The sequence below is a fragment of the Balaenoptera ricei genome, chromosome 1 (genome assembly GCF_028023285.1).
Source record: "Balaenoptera ricei isolate mBalRic1 chromosome 1, mBalRic1.hap2, whole genome shotgun sequence".
NCBI lineage: Eukaryota > Metazoa > Chordata > Mammalia > Artiodactyla > Balaenopteridae > Balaenoptera > Balaenoptera ricei.
Genome location: NC_082639.1, coordinates 68,092,930 through 68,114,655, shown reverse-complemented (window position 1 = coordinate 68,114,655; position 21,726 = coordinate 68,092,930). Strand labels below are relative to the sequence as shown.

Genomic DNA, 21,726 nt, shown 5'->3' with positions numbered 1-21,726 from the left:
AGAAATGACTTAGGCCATCTTGGCTGAAGCTATCTGAATGCAAAGAAGAGAATTCTGCCTCATGTAGACTGGCCCTTTCTCCTGGTAGGAATCCACGATGACAGAGTCAGATCATGAAGGACTTTAAATTTGAATCAATGCATCAATGAAAATGCTAGAAAAACACAGGAAGGAAGGAAACATAGCAAAAGATAAGATTGGGATGGACAGAATGGGGCCAAGCCTGGTCCCCCAAGTACCTCCTGATACATATTCCCTCCCTGGCAAAGAGCTAAGTGCTGGAATAAGGCCACAGGGTAAGGAACAAGCTAGCATTGCCTTTATCCTAGAGTCAAAAAGATAGGCACCAAAATTAAGGGCTGAAGGGTGGGCAGAGAAGCAAGGCCTACTTCTAAGAGAAATCCCCAGGCTAGGGCCCAGAGGCAAACATTGATCCACAGAGTGAAAAATGCATATAGACCAGCAGGGGTTACATTGAGTTAAGCTGCCATTGAAACCATGGAAAATAAAAACTTGTCACTGCCCCAAAATCAATCTCCAGGTATCCTAACTCATACCACCAGAATGTGAGCTGCCTGAAATAATCTACCCCCATTAGGAAAATCCTTTTCAAATTTGTCCATGGAATTCATATGAAGCAAAAGAGCAAGTTCAGCCATCGCAGACACATAAGGCAGTGAAGTACACCAACCGTCCACACATGTATCTCAAATATTGAAGGAAAAAATCTAATCATGGAGCAATAATAGCTAAATACAATGACCTCTATAACATCCAAGACTATTACCAACCTAACATCCAAGTTAAGGTGTACCAGCAACTTTCTACAAAAAACACAGGGGGCTTCCCTGGTGGCGCAGTGGTTGAGAATCTGCCTGCCAATGCAGGGGACACGGGTTCGAGCCCTGGTCTGGGAAGATCCCACATGCCGCGGAGCAGCTGGGCCCATGAACCACAATTACTGAGCCTGCGCGTCTGGAGCCTGTGCTCCGCAATGGGAGAGGCCGCGACAGTGAGAGGCCCGCGCACCGCGATGAAGAGTGGCCTCCGCTCGCCGCAACTAGAGAAAGCCCTCGCACAGAAACGAAGACCCAACACACCCAAAAATAAATAAATAAATAAATTTATTAAAAAAAAAAAAAAAGTAAGGGAGTGTTTCAAATTACAGGCAACTTATTTAAAAAAAAAAAAAAACACACAGGGACCACACAATTTATATGCAGACAAGGAAAAACAGGAAGAGATCGACTCTGGAAAACAGATTCTATGGTAGAAATAAATGTAGAAAGAAATTATATTTCTTGAGCTGTACTAAGAGAATAACTTTGATTTACAAAGAGCCTAAATCAGATACTGTTTATCTCAAACTGCCTACATCCTATCAGTTTATATGCTGTGATACCTGGGAAGTTGGTTACCAAACAAAGCCATTTCAAAAGGGGCTGCTGGATAGAACTCTGCGTGCTGGCCCACCTTCCCTCTGTGGGAAGTGAGCTCAGATGCTGTAATGTACCATGCAGGACCACAGTATCTGCATCAGTGGTTCCTAGAGTGGTCCCTCCAGGAGCACTACTGGCATAAGGCATCCTTTTCTTACATCTTCTTGGAACTCTGTCACCCACAAGCAATACCACCTACACTGCATTTCTATTAAATGGCACAGAATCGCTTGGAAGCAGAGAAAATGTTTCAGTTTCGTATGGCTAGGATCTGCCCCTTACTTGCTTAGGGTGGGGAAATGTAATTGCCCAGACCCACTGCATTCACCCATCATTGTCATTAACTGCCCTGAGAAAAGCCATTAGAGACAAACTATAAGGAATATTTATACTTTGTGAGCAAAGGAAAGAACATAAGGTGGGTGGAGTCACAGATGAGCAAGGGCAGGCTGAGAATGATTCTGCTGAAGATATTTTAACACTGATGAACACTAGGCCATCATTTGGCTTATTAAAATAGTTCTGGGTAGTGAGAGAGAAGCTGGCACATTTTCCTGTAGATGAGATAGCCCTGGGGGTTTGAACAGCAGTTGCAACACAGCTGCCATGGCTAAAACCAAGCAAGTACAGATGTCACACCAAAGTAGAAGCAATTTCATACCATTCCACACTGCCAAGTTCAAAATGCCAATGGAGGAAAAGTATTGAAGGAAGTCTTTAAAATAGACCAAATAACTACTTTAAATATCAATTCTGTGTGTAACTAAAATTTTTGCTGTTGAGGTCCATGAGTGACAGTTACCACTGTTTAGAGAGCTCAGTCAAAAATCTCCCTGCTCGGCAAGATGAACGCAATACAAGGTGCTGTTCTTCGAGCTTGGAACAAATTGAGTCACTATACATGACACTTTATAACTCCAAAATGTCTTTTTAAGAAAATGTCCTTCTAGGTAATTTTTTTCTCTTTCAATGGTTGTTTTCCTTATAAGTAGAGCTTATCTATCACTTCCTATGTTCTTAACTGGTATACAAAAGCACATGGCACCATATCGCAGTACTCATTTCCCTGAGAAAGATAAGCCAAACCGACTTACCAAAAGCCCTCTTAGGTTCTATTAACTTCAAGGTAAAGAGTTCCTCTTTTTTTAATTCCTTTAACTTCTTAGCAACATCAAAGTGACGCCACCCAACGATAGTTTCTCCATTGATGGCTTCAATGTGATCCCCCACACAGATTGTTTTAACTGAGTCAACTATGCTGCCATCTTTAATTCTCTGAAAGAAAATGAAGGGTAATACTTAATATAAAATAGCACTGTGTAACATTACTTATCATGCTGTTGAGACATTACATACAATATACTGACATATCAACAAGGCAGTTTAATGTTCAGTTAAAGACAGAAGCCCAAACAACAAAGACAACCATCCTACTCCCAACCATTCTTCTTTATCATTCAGAATTCAGCTTCCATCACAGTCACCAGCTCCTCTGAGCAGCTTTTCCTGACACCTCCCAGCCCACTCCAAGACTAGGTAAGGTGCCATTCTCATGTCTCTGTAGTACTTTCTGCTACATAAGTTGAGCTCTAAGCTAGGTACTTTACATTCGCCATCTCAATTAATTTTAACAACCTTTATGAGAGCCTCATATCTTGATCAGAAGATCAAGGAATTTGCCAAGTTCAACAAACCATACTGCAATTGCTCATTTATCTCTCAGTCTCCACTACTGAACTGTAATATCCTTGGGGACAGAGATGGTCTTCTTCACCACTGCCCTGTGCCTAGCACAACGTCTGCACAGAAAAGTCCCTCCATAAATGATTGTTGAATCATTTCAACATGAGGCCCATTACATCAGAATAAAGCTTGAGCTTTTTCTACCAGCTACAGTTTTTTGTTTTGGTTTTTTTTTTAAATAAATTTATTTATTTATTTATTTTAGCTGTGTTGGGTCTTCGTTTCTGTGCGAGGGCTTTCTCTAGTTGCAGCAAGCGGGGGCCACTCTTCATTGCGGTGCACGGGCCTCTCACTATGGCGGCCTCTCTTGTTGCGGAGCACAGGCTCCAGATGCGCAGGCTCAGTAGTTGTGGCTCACGGGCCTAGTTGCTCCACGGCATGTGGGATCTTCCCAGACCAGGGCTCGAACCCGTGTTCCCTGCATTGGCAGGCAGATTCTCAACCACTGCGCCACCAGGGAAGCCCCCAGCTACAGTTTTTTAAACCTTAGTTACAAATGCAAGACAAGAATTGGTACAACCTTAGTTAAGAATATTGATACTTAAGAGACAGATGTGGTTACCAGTTGGGGAGCCAATGAGAAGGATGTTATACCATCACTGTTCATTCATGTATTTTAGGTGAGGAGAACTTAGGACCCAAGGAGAAACATCAAATTGGTCTTTCCTAACTCTATCATACGTATGTACAATACATCAGTAGTGCAGAGTTTCAAGATGAGGTGTAAGACTCCCTAACATAATCCTAAGAATTTCTGAAAGGATTTTAGGGACAGAAGCTCTAGAAAACTCTGCACAGGTAACAGCCCCACAGAGGATGTACAAATTCTTCAACAGCGGTGAGGAACACGGCAAAATGCAGGCCACCGTCTGCCTCGGGCATCACAAATCCTTTGTGAGAATGACAGGCTGGGAATATTAGGGGCTGCTGCTGTTGTGTAACTGTGTATTCCCCACTCTTGCCAGGTGGAGTAACAACATCTTCTGAGTCAGCAGGGGATTGATCATTGCGTCCACGAGTTGAGAGACAAACCAATCTCAAGTACCCCAACATCTCCATAATACTGTCATAAGAAAAAACAAGTTGTAGAAGACTAACCTAGAAAGGTTGGGCATTTTTAATTTTTAAATTGTATTACAATACACCAAAACTTACAGTGGGTTTCTTTTTTACCCCCCAATTTTAAGAACACTGCTATGTTCATTGTAATAACTGTTAATAGGCTTTATGCAAATGACACAATAATGCTTATTCACACGGAGATTATTGTCATTACAGGTAGTTAATTTTAAAGGAAAAAACCCAGAAATTTCATAATCTAAGTGACAATTTTTTTTAGTAAGTCCATATTTGACACATAAACTAGAGAAACAAACAAGGGTAACCACAACAAACCACTCAGTACAACTGGAGTTTCTAAACTGTCATAGAAACATAAGTGAGATTAAACAAAAGACTAGAGTTTAAAGAAACAAAGCAAAAAAATCTAATATTCTGTCATCTAACCTTTCTTAAGTCACTAGAGAATATGAAAATCTATAACTCTGACTTTCTTAATTTTTATTCTAATTTGTTTCTTGATACATTCTGAACCTATTTTTTCCTTTGATCAACTATACCATACAAATTTCAGTTCCACATATTTTTAGTTTAAGACTTACTGTTGTAATTTTATTAAAAATAAGCACTATATAAAACTAAATGAAAGACTTTAAAGACATGTATGAATCTTACCAGTAAATTAAAGGGCAGAGTAACAGAAATCTAGGGTCACCAGGGCCTATGAGTAGCCACAGGTCACAAGAAAGGTGCCCAGAGAGAGGGAGGAAAGGCGGTTACCAGAAGTCAGCAGGTAGCAAGGTGAGAATCCAGGTGGGCAAGAGGAAAGTCAAAGCATATGTAATCATCAGGGCCAGTGGATAAGAATCTGGGATGAAGAGAGAGGAAAACCAACATAAGAAACTTGGAGAAGGGCACCTTAAGGTGAACCAGATATAGAGGCAAAGTGGGAGACACTGATGATATATTTTGTGGGTGACCTGAGCCTTAGCTTCCTAAATAGATAGAATAAAGAATGAGGTAGCAACTGAGACAAGTTTCTGCAGTTTAATATACTTTAATAATCATACCATAACTTGACAGAGATTAATAATATTGCTAAAAGTTCTACTCAGGCACAAAGGACCAGGAAGAAAAAAGAGGCATTAATTCTATATTTATGTTTACTGAGTTACTTAATATCATTCTCTTCAATACTTAGAACTTTCTCTCATCTGGCTTTGGAGCTTGATGCTGCAAAATGTGAAGACAACATTAAATATTTTTGGAAGGTAGGATTTACAATATTATTAAACTTAGAGGTTCCCAAACATTTCAGACCGTTATTATATTAACTTCTATTAACTCATCCCATATAGTTACAAAATTCTATCTTCTCATCACAGATCAGCAGAACTCTAGGGTGGCATCCCACCATCCTCAAAGTCTTAAGCACTGACTCGAGGTTGTTTGAGCCGACCCTGCCCACATGGTCAGCAACTCTGAGTCTCTGCTGCTGACCCTCCAAACACTGTCCTCAAACCTTGTTCATAATAATAAACATGCAGATTAACAACTGTAAATAGCTATTTCATTTAGTCCTAACAAGCCTGGGAGGGGAAATATTTAATATTCCTTTAGCGAATGAGGAAATCAAAGCACAGTGATGACATGGCTTAACCAAAATAACACAGCTAATGAATAAGAGAACTGCTTTTCAAACAGAGGTGGTATAATTATGAGACATCATGCTCTTTCCTCAAAACACTCCCAATCAAACAGATCTAACTAACCCAAATGTCTGGTTAAGAAAGAAAGAAAGTCACATGAAGAATTCAAGATCTTCTGACTCAAGACCAGAGTTTGGGGTTGTAGTTATCCAAGATGATCTATCACCTTGATAATCATTTTACGATACGTAAGTGTATCAAATCAATACATTGTACACCTTAAATTTACACCATGTTATATGTCAACTATACCTCAATAAAACTGGAAAAAGGTGACCTATCACCTTTGAACTATTTTTTTTTTTTTTTACAAACCCCACCCTCCTACTTTACTTTTTCTTACCTCTACTAAAGCTGTTCTTCATCTATATCATGGCCTCCAGATCTCAAATATTACCTCTTTTCTCAGATCACCACTTCTATTCTTGCTTTACATGCCTCTTCTCAGAGATCCTACCTTCCATCCCAGAACTGCCCCCGCACCCGCCCCCCGAGTCCCTTGACCTTGTACAATTATTAGTTCTGGATAATTAAATAATCAAAATATTAGAAATATACGAGTACCATATTTCTCAAAGGATCATGCTAAAATGTGATTTAGTTCTAGTAAAGTAAAAGTATCCCAAATCATACAGATTTCTATAAGAAGATATTCTGAAAATGACAGTTCTGTGGTTATTTATAAGTTACTTCAATTCTAAATCAACTTAGGTTTTCATTTCTTAATTGCATACTATAAGCCCTTATTTTTATTTTGAATCTAAAAGTATTCTCTTCTGTTAAACTAGGGATCAGCAAACAACGGTTCATAGGTCAAATCTGGCCTACCACTTGTTTTTATACGACCCATGAGTTATGAATGGTTTTACCTTTTTTAATGGTTGGGAAAAAATAAAAGAATACCTGTGACATGTGAAAATTATACAAAATTCAAATTACAGTGTCCATAAATAAGATTTTACTAAAAGACACCTATGCTCATAGTTTAAGTATTGTATATAAATTCTGTGCTACAACGTTGAGTTGAGTAGTTGCAACAAAGACTGTATGACCCTAAAATTTAATGAAGCCTAAAATATTCACTACCTGGCCCTTTATAGACAATGTACGCCAACTCTGGTCTTGGAACTATTTTAGGAATTTGTAGAGTTTGTTGTAAGTATACTTGGATTTTTCTGATTAAGTTATTTATATACATTTTCCTGGGAAATGTTAAGACTTGGGTACAAAAGTTATAAATGTTTAAGTCTGCTGTCTTTCCACCTGAAGAGGCTTATCGGTGAGAACCATGCGGTACTAGTAAATACATTTCTCTGCCGTCGATCCCATCTCCTAATTATGTGATGATCTGTTGTTGTTGCTATTATTAAGGTATTAGCTATCAATTATAAGTACTATCAAACATTTCAGAGGTGTCATCAGTTTATACCCAAATAATCCTATAAAGTAAGTGCTAATATTCCATTTGAGAGAAGGCACAGAAATGACTTTAATGACTTGCTCAAGGTTACACAGCAAGTAAATAAATGGTTGAAGCAAGACCAAAAGCAGGCCTGATTCTAAAGCCCATGGTCCTATGCACCACACTGCATTGCCTTCCTAATCATGGACTCCTTCCTCCTCACCCTTGTCTGAATCCCCACTACACTGTCCTCTTACATCAACCTTCACTGACTTCCAGCCACTGCTAAAAGCATATCAAGTACTCATTTCAGCAGCACATACACTAAAATTGGAACCATACAGAGAAGATTAGCATAGTCCCCAAACAAGGATGACATGCGAACTCTTGGAACATTACACTTTTTCTGCTTATCTTGGCAAAAAACACTGGAAGAGTGAGCCAGAAATTAACAAAATTGATTACTTTAAGGAGTGGGGAAAATGAGTAATGGGGATCACAGAAGGAACGACATCTCTGAATACCTCTTTTATTATAGTTTTAACTTTTGAAACCATTTTACATACTCAGAAAATTAAATCAACATGAGAGGAAAAACTCAAACTCAATTTGAAGAGAAGCAAATGGATTCAACAGTATTTCAAATGAATAAAAATCATGGGGTGGGGGAAGGCGGGGCAAGTGAGAACCTATTCCAAGTTAACTCCTGAAGAGAATACTTTGTGTACATACATTTAAAGACAAAAAATGCATATAAATCTTGAACTCTTAATAGATTTTTCAGAGTATGAATACAGCAATTCTGAAACTATTTTATGTATATTGTAGAACTAAGGAAATAAGTAAATATTTCAATAATTTAGAGAGCAAATATTTTAGTGGGGAAGCCAAGGTAGAACCTTGTGGGGCAGGACTGGAATTGGAGGCATAATTATGAAATCATAATTCCTAAAATACATGTTTTCTAACCCTTTCTGTGGTAACTGAAAGGACCTAGAAACACTGACACTCAGGTAGCAATGAATGCATGCAACCAGCTTCAGATCTTGATTTTGAAATACCCATCCTCACTAAAAAAGAGAGCTCCTTGAAGAATGGTTGATTCCAAGCCTGGGGAAAAGAAGATAAAAGATGATCGTAGTGGGGCTTCCCTGGTGGCGCAGTGGTTGAGAATCTGCCTGCCAGTGCAGGGCACACGGGTTCGAGTCCTGGTCTGGGAAGATCCCACATGCCGCGGAGCAACTAGGCCCGTGAGCCACAATTACTGAGCCTGCGCGTCTGGAGCCCGTGCTCCGCAACAGGAGAGGCCGAGATAATGAGAGGCCTGCGCACCGCGATGAAGAGTGGCCCCCACTTGCCACAACTAGAGAAAGCCCTCGCACAGAAACGAAGACCCAACACAGCCATAAATAAATAAATAAATAAAAATTAAACTTTAAAAAAAAAAAAAAAGATGATCGTAGAACATCTTGTTGTACCAGAAGGAAGGAATTGCTCAATAAAATAATGGGAGGCAGGTCAAAAGGATACAGGATCCAGCTGAAAAGGACTCCTGCAGGACAAATCTCAAGAAATTGGAGCATCAAAATAAATGATGGTAATGGACCCACTGAATAAGAAACTGACAACAAATAAGTACCTACTGTATAGCACAGGGAACTCTACTCAATACTCTGTAATGACCTACATGGGAAAAGAATCTAAAAAAGAGTGGATTTATGTATATGTATAACTGATTCACTTTGCTGTACAGCAGAAACTAACACAACATTGTATAATCAACTATACTCCAATAAAAATTAATTTAAAAATCATGTGTCCATTGCTAATAGATAATAAATAAGTGGAGTGCTTTATTACAATAGAATATTTTTTTAAAATATATAGGAAATGATGGAATTAGAAAGACTGCCATTTTGCAACCATTAAAGACCAAGTCAGGCAAGACTCATCAATAGATGCTAAATTTGTGGGGTGCAAGTAAGAGAACAAGATATATACATAATCTCAAAGTATCTCCCCACAAATTATTAATTACGAAGGAAAATATAACTTTGCAGTGAATAAGACTAGCAGATACTACCTTACACAAGGGAAAAAATTAACATCATGAATAATGAGACAAACCAATAAAATGCACCTTCTGAGGTAATACACTGAGAAGGACACAACATCACTTATCTAATTTTCCTGCCAAAAATGCATAATAACCTGTTTCACAACATGAAGAGACATCAGAAAAGTCCAAATTGAGGGATATCCTGTAAAAGGCTGAGGAACTATTCTAGAGTAAAGATGACTAAAAAGACATGATAACTAAATGAAATACATGATCCTGTACTGGACTTATACTAGGAAAAAAATGCATTGCTAGGACAACTGATAAAATTGCAATATGGACACTAGATTGACGGTATTGTATCGCTGTTAGGTTTTCTGAATTTCATAACTGTACTGTAGGTATATTAAAGAGAATATCTTTGTTCTTAGCAACTACATTCTGAAGTATTACTGGATAAAGAGACATAATATATGCACTCCACTTTTTCCAATGGCTCAGGAAAAATTACATATATGTATATGTGTGTGTACATATACACACACATACGTGTTGTGTTTAAGAGAATAAAGCAAATGTGGCAAATGGTAAAAGTTTTTTGAGTAAAGGGTATCATGTGAGTTCTTTGTGTTATTATACTCTTTCAATAAGTCTGAAATCATGCCCTCCACAATTTTTAAAAAATCATATCAACCTTGTACACAGTATGATATTCATTTCTCTTCTAAGTTGAACTGTAAATTGGAGGTTTGGCTTAGGCTCCACTTTCTCTTTGACACCATGTTCTCTGTCCCCACAGGCCTAGTGACTAGTAATCTGAGGCAGGCACATGTTTGAAGGGGCATAAAAAAATAGAAACACAAGCCCTGGACATCAGAGGCTAAGGTCTAAAACACTCATGCGTGTTTGCAAAACTTCCAAGCCCTTCCCTGCTGACATTAGAATGGCATTGCTCCATGTACCTCATGTCCTGAGCTTCCCCCAGATAATCCCACATGACTTTCCCAACTCACGGATTTTCCATTTGGTCACCCACTCAACCTTCAGCAGAGTCATATCTTTTGCAGAGCTAAAAATAGCCGTTCTATCAAGTGGGAAGTTAAATAAAGTACTATTTACAGTTAAGAAGATAACTTCCCTAAGGCTATTTTTTTTCAATGATGACAATGCATCAGCAAATCAAGGATTTGGACCAAAAAAAGGCATGAAACTTTATCACTAATTCTAAGCTCAGTGGGTAGGATTGCCAGCTCTGGAGTCAGATCGCTTGGATTCAAATCCTGAATTTGTCCAGCTGCATAACATTGGGCAAGCTGCTTAACCTTCCCAAACCTGTTTCTACATCTATAACAGTTGATAATAGTGCCTACCCAGAGATGAACCTCACAGACATGTGAGCAAAAGCCAGAAACAGCAGAATACATAATATGTGATTCCACTTTCATGAAGTACAAGAACAAGCAAAACTATGGTGATAGAGGTCAAAATAGTGGCTACCTTTGTGGGGGAAGGGTATTGACCGAGAAGGAGCACAGGGGAGCCTTCTGGGTGATGGAAATGAAATTTCCCTTACTCTGGGTGGTGTTTACACAGATCTGTAAACATTCGTTAAAGGTGTACATCTGTTACATCTCAACAAAAAAGTAATTAAAAAGAAAACATGATACCAAATGGAATTGCTGTGAACATTAAAATGAGAAAACGTATGCAAAGTGTCTAGTACCTGACAAGCATTCAGCATAAGTCAGTGTTATTACAACTACTTATTACAGGGAATTCCCTGGTGGTCCAATGGTTAGGACTCGGCTCTTTCACTGCCGAGGGCCGGGGATTTCAAGGAACTAAGATCCCACAAGCTGTAATGCACGGCCAAAAAAAACACCCAAAAACACAAAAAAACACAACTACTTATTACAATAATAGAATTGTTATTTAAGAGATGAATCTTTTCACCATTCCTCAGTTCTTAACAGTTTTTCATACCATTTCAAACTCCCTTCTTTTGCCTTTGCAGCTCTATATTGCTCTTTGTATTTAGATAAAGTAATTACAGTTGACCCTTGAACAATGCAGGGGTTAAGTGTGCTGACCTTCTATGCAATGGAAAGTCCTGGTAAAAAATCCCACCGTGTGAACAGTTCCCCATATTCACAGTTCTGCATCCACAGATTCAACCAACCCTGAACTGCATTACACTGTAATATTTACTACTGAAAAAAATCTGAGTGGACCCACACAGTTCAAACCTGTGTGGTTAAACAGTCAACTGTATATAGTTCAGATATTTTTGAAGAGCATTTTTTTAAAGTAAATAAGGTGGTCAAAAATATGTGCACTTGGAAATAACACAAAATCAATGGAAATCAGCATGGAAGTCACCACATGTTGAGGAGCAACAGACCTACAAGAGCCCATGAGGATAAGTAGGCACCAGAGCCAGGCTTTCCTTTTCAGTAAATGCTAAATTCTAGAGGAAGTTTAATCTGAAGGAAAAAAAAAAATCAAAAAAAAAAAAAAAAATTCAAGGAAAGAGTAAACCAAAGAATGGTGTTGGAACTTCCCTGGTGACTCAGTGGTTAAGAATCCGCCTGCCAACGCAGGGGACGCGGTTCGAGCACTGGTGCGGGGAGATCCCACATGCCGCAGCGCAACTAAGCCCGCACACGGCAACTCCTGAAGCCCCCGCTCGCCGCAACAGAAAAGCCACCGCAATGAGAAGTCCGTGCACCGCAACGAAGAGTAGCCCCCGCTCACCGCAACTAGAGAAAGCCTGCGCGCAGCAACGAAGACCCAACCCAGCAAAAATAAATTAAATAAAATAAATTAATTTTTTAAAAAAAGAATAGTGTCTTTGAAACATTTTTTAAAGGAAACATTACCAATCTATCCATCGCTGTCGAGTCAGCTCTCACTCCAAAGATCATTTCAAACTTTCTTTGACCTGGTAGATTTTCATATAATATAGATTATATGTTACCCTTAGTTAAGTCACACAGTTATTTTTTAAGACTTACCTTTATAAAAGCATAGCCAGCACCATTATCTGTAATGGTGAGACCAAGTGAATCCTCAGATTTATACACATTCACTTCTTTTTTGATCCCTTTCACATGGGCAAATATGAAATCTTCAAGACCTATCTGTGCTCCTAAGAGTTTTCCCATGTCAACTTTAGGTGTATTTAAAGTGCAATATAAGATCTGCAAAGAGAAAGAAATATTTTAGGTCAGTTTCTACCGGAAAGCATTCTGATCATTAGTTTATTTAATAAATACTTGAGTGAAATAGTCCTCAATTTATGATGTAAGCAGTTATATCATTAACATTAGGCGATATGAACTGTTTCCTATAGGCCAAGCTCTGTGTTAAGCAATTTATATCCATTATCATATTTAATCCTCACAATAGCTTTATAAATACATTATCATCTCCATATTACCAATAAGAAAATCGAGACTTAATGAGAGTAAGCAATTTGTCTAAGGTCACAAAGATAGTACTTGTCAGAGCCAGGATTCAAGCTCAGGTCTCACCAACTTCGTAGCGGTTTACACTCCTATGTTACTTGCCATTTACAATGCTGACATCGAAGGTTGTGTTCCCAAAAGTGAGGTCATGATATGTATACCACAGTGAAAACATAGACAAGACTATTTTGGAAAATTCGCTTTTTTAAATGAGGAAATTTTTATTCATTTTTCATTTTTGTGCTTAAGAAAGTAATGAATGAGGTAGTAAAACAAAAATGTCTAAAACATGTCTAAAATGGACCTCAACTAGTCCAATCCCTTGGCTTTTTTTTTTAAATAAATCTATTTATTTATTTATTCATTTTTGGCTGCATTGGGTCTTCACTGCTGCACACGGGCTTTCTCTAGTTGCAGCGAGCGGGGGCTACTCTTTGTTGTGGTGCGTGAGCTTCTCAATCCAGTGGCTTCTCTTGTTGCAGAGCACGGGCTCTAGGCGCGTGGGCTTCAGTAGTTGTGGCATGTGGGCTCAGTAGCTGTGGCTCATGGGCTCTAGAGCACAGACTCAGTAGCTGTGGCGCATGGGCTTAGTTGCTCCCCGGCATGTGGGATCTTCCCGGACCAGGGCTCGAACCCGTGTCCCCTGAGTTGGCAGGCAGATTCTTAACCACTGCGCCACCAGGGAAGTCCCAATCCCTTGGCTTTAAGAAAGGGGGAACTGAGGTCTGGAGAGGCTAATGCAACTTGATCAAATTCACTTAATGGTAGAAACAGAAAGACTGAAATGGTGAGAAGTTGTGTGGAGGTTTTAAAGGGACTTCTTACGTTTACCCAGTCTTTATTTGACCTCATTTTCCTTCAAAAATACAATTCATTTTACTAAAATCTGCAGTGCTACTCTTAAAGTTTGCCAACCATAATTTGGGTAATTTGTGAGGCCCAGATACAAAATGGAAGAGGAGAAGGAGGGTTAAGAACATGCCATTGGTTTCAAGATTAAGTTCGGGACTTCCCGGGTGGCACAGTGGATAGGAATCCGCCTGCCAATGCAGGGGACATGGGTCTAATTCCTAGCCCAGGAAGACCCCACATGCCAAGCGAAGCAACTAAGCCCATGCGCCACAACTACTGAGCCCGAGTGCCACAACTACTGAAGTCCATGCGCCTAGAGCCCGCGCTCCTCAACAAGAGAAGCCACTGCAAGGAGAAGCCTGTGCACTGCAACGGAGAGTAGCTCCCGGTCACCGCAACTAGAGAAAGCCCGCATGCAGAAAAGAAGACCCAATGCAGCCAAAAATAAATAAAATCTTTTAAAAAAAAAAAAGATTAAGTTCAATAAATAAATATTTATTGAGTACCTTTCTACATACCAAACAAAACTTTCTTTTGGTGGTGGGGGCCCTCGGCAGTGAAAGCACAGAGTCCTAACCACTGGACCGCCAGGGAAATCCCTAATACAGGTTTTTTATATCAAAATGGCTAAATGAAAATTTTTACCTTTTGTTATCAAGTGACGTTTGCCAAAGATACAGTCAGCCTTTCCTCCATCCCTGAGACTTGCTTCAGCCCTCACTTCCAACCCTCTCCCAACCTCCCTGAGTTTCACACCATTCCTGATTCCCCTGGAACCTTGAGCTTTAATGCATCCATAAGCTTCTGGAAGCCCAGAAACTGTGCAATTACTATTTGTTAAATGGATTTTTAAGCCCTATCAAAATATGTCTGAATTGGAACAGCTCTCCCTGCTCTACAGTTAGAGGTCCAGCAAGGTTGGCAAAGCCCCTATCAAATCCCAGAGGTATATGAAAGGTACTAGTGATAAGGACGAGGAAGAGGCCAAAGGTACAGAAGAATTAACGCCCACAGGGAAGAACTACTGCCGCCGCCCTTTCCTCTTTTCACCCAGGTCTGTAGTGAGCTGTTCTAACTGGTGGGCCTTTAAAACAAAGGGTTGTTAACCTTTGTGTCCCGATGAAGACATAATATATTCGGCTTTATAGTTACTCTTTGCAAATACTCACTGGTGTTAAATTTTTATTATTCATGGGGGGCGGCGAGTCATTTAAGCCAATGATGGCTCCTATTTCTTATTCCAGAAGTGGTATAATTAGTCCACTAACAAAAATCATTAATCATGGTTAGTCAGGGGGAGGTAGTATGCATAGAAAACAGCTTTTCTGGCTTCCTTTCTCAAAATGATGGAAAGTGAGTAGAACAGTTTTCTCCTTGTCGTTTTTTCCCGTGAAAATCTGTTAATGGTGCTCATAGTGGATCCCAACCACCACTAATAAGCAACTTACCGAGTAGACCGATGATCTTATTTGCAAAGCAGAAATAGAGACACAGACGTAGAGATCAAACTTATGGATGCCAACGGGGAAGGCGGGGGGATGAATTGGGAGACTGGGATTGACATATATACACTATTGATACTATGTATAAAATAGATAACTAATGAGAACCTACTGTATAGCACAGGGAACTCTACTCAATGCTCTGTGGTGACCTAAATGGGAAGGAAATCCAAAAAAGAGGGGATATATATGTATACGTATAGCTGATTCACTTTGCTGTACAGTAGAAACTAACACAACATTGTAAAGCAACTATACTCCAATAAAAATTAATTTATAAAAAAGCAACTTACCAAGTAGACAGGAAATAAAACATTAAAACATAATGATGATAAAACAGGGTAGGGGAAAAAGCCCCAAACAGGAAATCCCACACAAACTGAACTTCTAGCTACTAAGCTACTTCCTTTCTTTCAATCTTTTCACATGCTTCACTACAGAGCAAATATCAGATTTCCTGTAGATATAACCCTTTCCCACTGTGCTTCCTCCCCTGCAGAATAACGTTCCACTCCGGGCAGCCAGAAGTTGGCAGCCAAGGCATCGGGGTTTTCTTTCCTGGAAGGAGTAGAGCCATGGAATAGAGCTCCACAGAAAGTTGTGTTGAAAACCGGCAGAAATGTAATGGTCCCTGGGAGGTGGAGTAAGAGCCCTCTGTAGCAGCAGGTAACTAAAGCTCCGCGACTTCAGATCAGTTCCTCTAGGGAGGATAAAACCTATCACTCACACGATCTCAATGCCCAGCCATCAGCAAATACATCTGTATGTCATAAAGTCTAGAGATTCAAATACTCCTCGTAGATACTGCATTTTGAACTGAAAAATAAGAAATGCTTTCTAAATGCTGCAAAGTTCGTGCTCATTCATCTACTCACAATCATCTATTGGACACGTGCTTTTTGTCAGGTTCTGTGCTGCACGCTGGGTGTACAAAGATGACTAGGACCAGTCCTCATACACAAGGAACTCCCAGGCTGGTAGATGCTCCACTGAGGTACAGTGGGGCAACATAACCCAATTGTAATATAACAGTCCTGGATATTTAAACCAAAAAGGAACCACAAATACACATCATGAAGCTTCCTACCTCCATTCATACATTTTCTTCAATCCAAAATCTAAAAGGCCTGCCCGCCCACCCCCAACTCTACCCCCATGCTCTTGTCTATTGAGACTCTGTAGGAATGTGACTGCCCGGGTGGAATCACTCTTTCCACTTCACTCACAACGTTTAAATCTAGCACCTCATTCGAGTGTCTGAGTCACCTTGCCTTCAACTCCAATTGGTGTAACACGTATCTGTCACCCTCACTCAGAGAGGCGAGATCTCAGTCATCTTTCTCCTACGATGTCTAACACAGTGCACTGCTCGGTTTATATCCGAATGTCACTGCACATTCACTTACCTCGTTTAATAAAACCTACCTGTGTACCAGGTTTTATTAACCTCATTTTGTGGATGAGAAAACTATGACTTCATCCAATTAGCACAGCTAATAAATGTTTAATGTTAAAAGAAAGAAAAAACAATACAAGAAAAGAAACACTGAAGTGGTTATATAATCAATGTTCCTCTAACAAATACTTGGTTACAGAGATATACTAGAGAAAAGATATACTAGATAAAAGTAGTATGACATAGTACTTAACGTCATTTTTTATACTCTCTGGTGCACAAACTAAATGAAAAGAAAGTAAACTCAGGGTAAGGTACCATATAAGGAAAATTATCCATCCATTAGATATACCTTTCTGATGTTTTTTCATTGTAAAATGAAATCCTTAACATCTTCTGGGGTATCTATATTTGATGCTTTACCACCATCATTGCCAATTTTCATAAGATTGATGGAGTTCTCATGACTATTCCACTTTCTAGAGCAGTACTACTCAATATAAATGTAACAGAAGCTACATAATTTTAAATTTTCTAAAAATCACATTAACAAAAGATATAGGTGAAACTAATTTCATCATATAATCCCATATATCCAAAATATCATTTCAACATATAATCAATTATTTTTAAAACGAAATTGAGAGTTACATTTTTATTAAGATTTTTTTTCCCAATCGCCCAATTCATCACACCACCATCCCCACCCACCGCCGCTTTCCCCCCCCTTGGTGTCCATACGTTTGTTCTCTACATCTGTGTCTCAATTTCTGTCCTGCAAACCGGTTCATCTGTACCATTTTTCTAGGTTCCACATATATGCGTTAATATACGATATTTGTTTTTCTCTTTCTGACTTACTTCACTCTGTATGACAGTCTCTAGATCCATCCACGTCTCTACAAATGACCCAATTTCGTTCCTTTTTATGGCTGAGTAATATTCCATTGTATATATGTACCACATCTTCTTTATCCATTCATCTGTCGATGGGCATTTAGGTTGCTTCCATGACCTGGCTATTGTAAATAGTGCTGCAATGAACATTGGGGTGCATGTGTCTTTTTGAATTATGGTTTTCTCTGGGTATATGCCTGGTAGAGGGATTGCTGGGTCATATGGTAATTCTATTTTTAGTTTTTTAAGGAAACTCCATACTGTTCTCCTTAGTGGCTGTATCAGTTTACATTCCCACCAACGGTGCAAGAGGGTTCCCTTTTCTCCACACCCTCTCCAGCATTTGTTGTTGTTTTTAAGATCTGGTGTATATTTAACCTTGCATTTTATCTCAATTTGGACTAGCGACACTTAAAGTGCTCAATATCTATATTTGGCTAGCAGCTACCATATTAGGCAGCTCTGTTCTAGAATCCCATGTCTTTAACAATTTTATACTTTGTATTTTTCCCATCTCCATATAACTATACATGTCACTCCCTCGGCCAAAAATGCCATAGCTTAAACTCAACTTCTAAACCCAGTCATATCTGTCAAAATCTTCCCCATTCAATAAAGTCTAACTAAACTACATTTTCTAATAACACCCTAAGCTAATGTTATTCCTTCACCTTCTATATACCTATTAAATTTCATACATTTGTTGTGGAACTTACCATGTGCTGCTTTGTAAACTTTTAGCAGATAAGGATTCATCTTATTGTCACATTTGTCTTATTGAGTGCCTGTCACCATGATTTATAGGAGATGTGGCTTAATGAAAGGAGAAAGCTATTGTCCTTTGGGGCCAGATTTGTTATTGTGCTGGACATCAATATCTACAGTACCCATTCCCCTTCCCCCTCAAGTTTCATTCCTCATTTTAAGCCATATGGTAGCTTGGGTAGGAGTGACCCATCCTCAGTTCCATCAGAAATGAATCGTAGTTAGGTTTAAATCAGTTAATGACTAATTCATAATCCAACTTAAGCCAATAACATACAAGAAAGAATTTGTTGGCGTTTCTGGGGAAGGAATCTTCTTTTCCACAGAAGCTCCTAGAAAGGTGTCTCTATCCCTCTGATGTGAAATCTAACTACTGCAGCTGTCACTTCAACATTAGAAGACTGACCCTGGGGACAAAGCTGGCACATGGAGAAGGGCAGAGACTCTAGATCCAGCCTCACCTAAAGACAGTCAGTAATGGACACTGGAAGTTGTCCACCCCTTTCATCTCCTAAGGTAATCTTCCGATATCAGGTAGCTATACTTCGTGTGTGCTTTGGAGGAAAATGATTCACCTCCTGTGTTACAGGCATAAGGCTTAGACTAGTAGAAATGGTGATTTTAGGAGTAAGCATGTGGCCTGGTCCTGGCCAACAAGACATGGGAGGAAGATGTCCAGGAAGCCTCAGGGAAGTATTTTTTCATTCCTAAGAAACAAACACAGTAAAAGACAATCCCCTCTTCCCCTGGATGTTCCCTTACCTGTATGTGACCTAGAAACTTCCACCACCACCTTACTATCAATGCAGGAAGAGATCAATGCCAAGAACGCAAAGACTTCAAGTGAACCTAGGTCCTTGACTTGGTGAGTTGCTCTGTTAAGCAGCTCTGGAACACACTATGCCTCTTTTATGTAAAATAGAAAGTTATTTGTCTTAGGCAGTTGAACTAGCTCTGTGCTGCTTGCAGCTGAAAACATCCTATCTGATACACAGCCCTATCCCAGAATGTTTAGTTACACAAGCCAATAATTTCACCAACCCATTGTGGGTTGGATTTTCTGTTGCTTTCAACCAACAGATTTCTAACTGATAGAATCATTATCCTTTGTATCTTCATAATTCACAGGGGGGTTTTGTTTTGTTTTTGGCCACACCCCACAGCTTGAGGGACCTCAGTTCCCGGACCAGGGACGAAACCCAGGCCACGGCAGCGAAAGCGCCAAATCCTAACCACTAGACCACCAGGGAACTCCCCATAATTCACAGTTGAAAAGTTCTTTCTACCTACTGTCTCATTTTATCCTTTAAAAAAAAAAAAAAGATAACTCTGAGGTCTATGGTGAATTGTGTTTCCTTTAATGCACTGAAGTGATATGCATTCTTATCCTAATTTCATACCTATCAAAAATCTCAAGAATAAAGTAAAGCTCCCCTTACTTCCAGTATCAGCAAAATGGATATCTAGAGAGGAGCTATGGTATACTTGTAATGGTTGTGAAAAAGAAAGAAAAATAGAAGTAAAGGAAAGAAGGAAACAATGGGTTAAGAGGTAAGAGACCTGGATCTAGTCCCAACTCTGTACTCTCAGTGAGCTCAGCCATTTGACCTCCTTGGTCTTCATGTACATCCTGGCATTTGTAAAGCTTGGTCTACATCACACAGCTGTTACTAAAACTCAGTAAGAGACTATACATAAAAGTGCTTTTTAAACTAAAAAGCTCTAAAGGTTATTATTAGTATTATTCCTGGAATACAAGTGCTTCTTGAATAATATTTACACCTATGCTTGACAGCTTAAATTGCATTACTTTTCCTGAAAATTAGATTTGCTCCTTTTTGATGTCATAACCAGGATGGATTTCATGTTCCCCCATAAATTACATTATCCTTCAACTTTTTTTGTTGAGTATAACTCATGACCATATTCTTACCATGCATTTATATTTCAATAGCCATTTTTCAGTTCTTATCACATGGTTATGATTATTCACCCTAGAAACTCAATATGGCTAGGATGATAAGAGTCTGAACTACTGTATAGAGCCATTAATATAAATTAATATTACCTTTTCTCTGATGGCACCATTATATATACCACGAGTGTGCTAGGTGAATAGGGTTAAATAAATCATTTGTCATTAGTGCTTCAAAAGATATTCTAGCCCACAAACAGGTTGCAAATCTCTCCAAAAACACATCAAATTCATTTTTAAAACTCCAGGAAGTCCATTTCCAACCTTTTGTTTAATGCTTTCCTTAAACAGGAACTGAGTTGGCCCAACATTCCACATGTCCCAAAGATCTCTGGAAGAAATTATGGGCTTGTGTGGCTCGCATTACAGTATTTGGAATGTGATTTTAAATATAAGCAACTAGGGACTTCGCTGGTGGCGCAGTGGTTAAGAATCCACCTACCAATGCAGGTGACACGGGTTCGAGCCCTGGTCCAGGAAGATCCCACATGCCTCGGAGCAACTAAGCCCATGCGCCACAACTACTGAGCCTGCGCTCTAGAGCCCACGAGCCACAACCACTGAGCTCACGTGCCACAACTACTGAAGCCCGCGTGCCAAGAGCCCGTACTCCGCAACAAGAGAAGCCACCACAATGAGAAGCCCACGCACCACATCAGAGTAGCCCCAGCTCACCGCAACTAGAGAAAGCCCACACGCAGCAACAAAGACCCAACGCAGCCAAAAATTAATTAATTAATTAATTAATTTTAAAAAATAAATATAAGCAGCTAGAACAGTTATCTCCTGTGGTTATCTAAAATAACAGTGTTACTAAATATTTTAATACAACTACTTTCCTACATCTCAATCTACTAAGAACCTTGCTAACTCTTTATATTTTTCTAAAATAAGCATTATAGAAATATCAGTCAATGTCATTATAGAAAATAAAGAAGAGAAAGTGGATAATAATAAACATAGTAATTAACTAAACCATACTTTCATCAGGAGTTAATACCACCATCTTTATACACGAGAATACCACTTGGATTATGTTTTCTTTGTTAATGACCAAGGCCCTATCTGGGTTATTCTTATTATCTAAGCCTCACAGACTGTTTCTCAAAAAGAGAAAAAAGATTTTACTTCCATCTAGTTAATTGCCCTTAAAATAGCAGGAATTAAGAACAACCTGAAACTAAGGATAATTATAGAGGAGAAAAGATCACCCACTTACCCTGAGTGCTTGAACAGAAGGAAGTAATTCTAGGCAAGCCAGAGTGACAGGATTACATTACTCAAAACTCTTCCCAAAAGCTGAGAGGTCTTATCCTACATGATTCCGCAAAATATATGGTAGATATGTTGTATAAAGGAAATTCTAGAACTCAAACAATTCTTCAATGACATTCATGGAATGAGACACCTGCTCATCCTTCTCAGCTCTACCCAGTTTGGAGACTGGGTCCCACTTCTAGT

General features: G+C 39.2%; 1 protein-coding gene and 1 non-coding gene across 2 annotated transcripts in view; one reads left to right on the top strand and one right to left on the bottom strand.

Moving 5' to 3' along the window:
- Positions 1–21,726, bottom strand: part of GIPC2 (GIPC PDZ domain containing family member 2) — an 86,897-nt gene that overhangs the window by 46,101 nt on the left and 19,070 nt on the right. The window contains exons 2-3 of the mRNA XM_059925017.1: positions 12,426–12,611; positions 2,534–2,714 (exon numbers count right to left, since the gene is read on the bottom strand). Of these exons, the coding sequence (XP_059781000.1) occupies positions 2,534–2,714; positions 12,426–12,611 (367 nt within the window). The remainder of the gene's footprint in view (positions 1–2,533; positions 2,715–12,425; positions 12,612–21,726) is intronic.
- On the top strand, positions 7,653–7,759 carry LOC132354596 (U6 spliceosomal RNA). Its single transcript, XR_009499342.1, has one exon. It is a non-coding gene; the product is annotated as a U6 spliceosomal RNA (small nuclear RNA).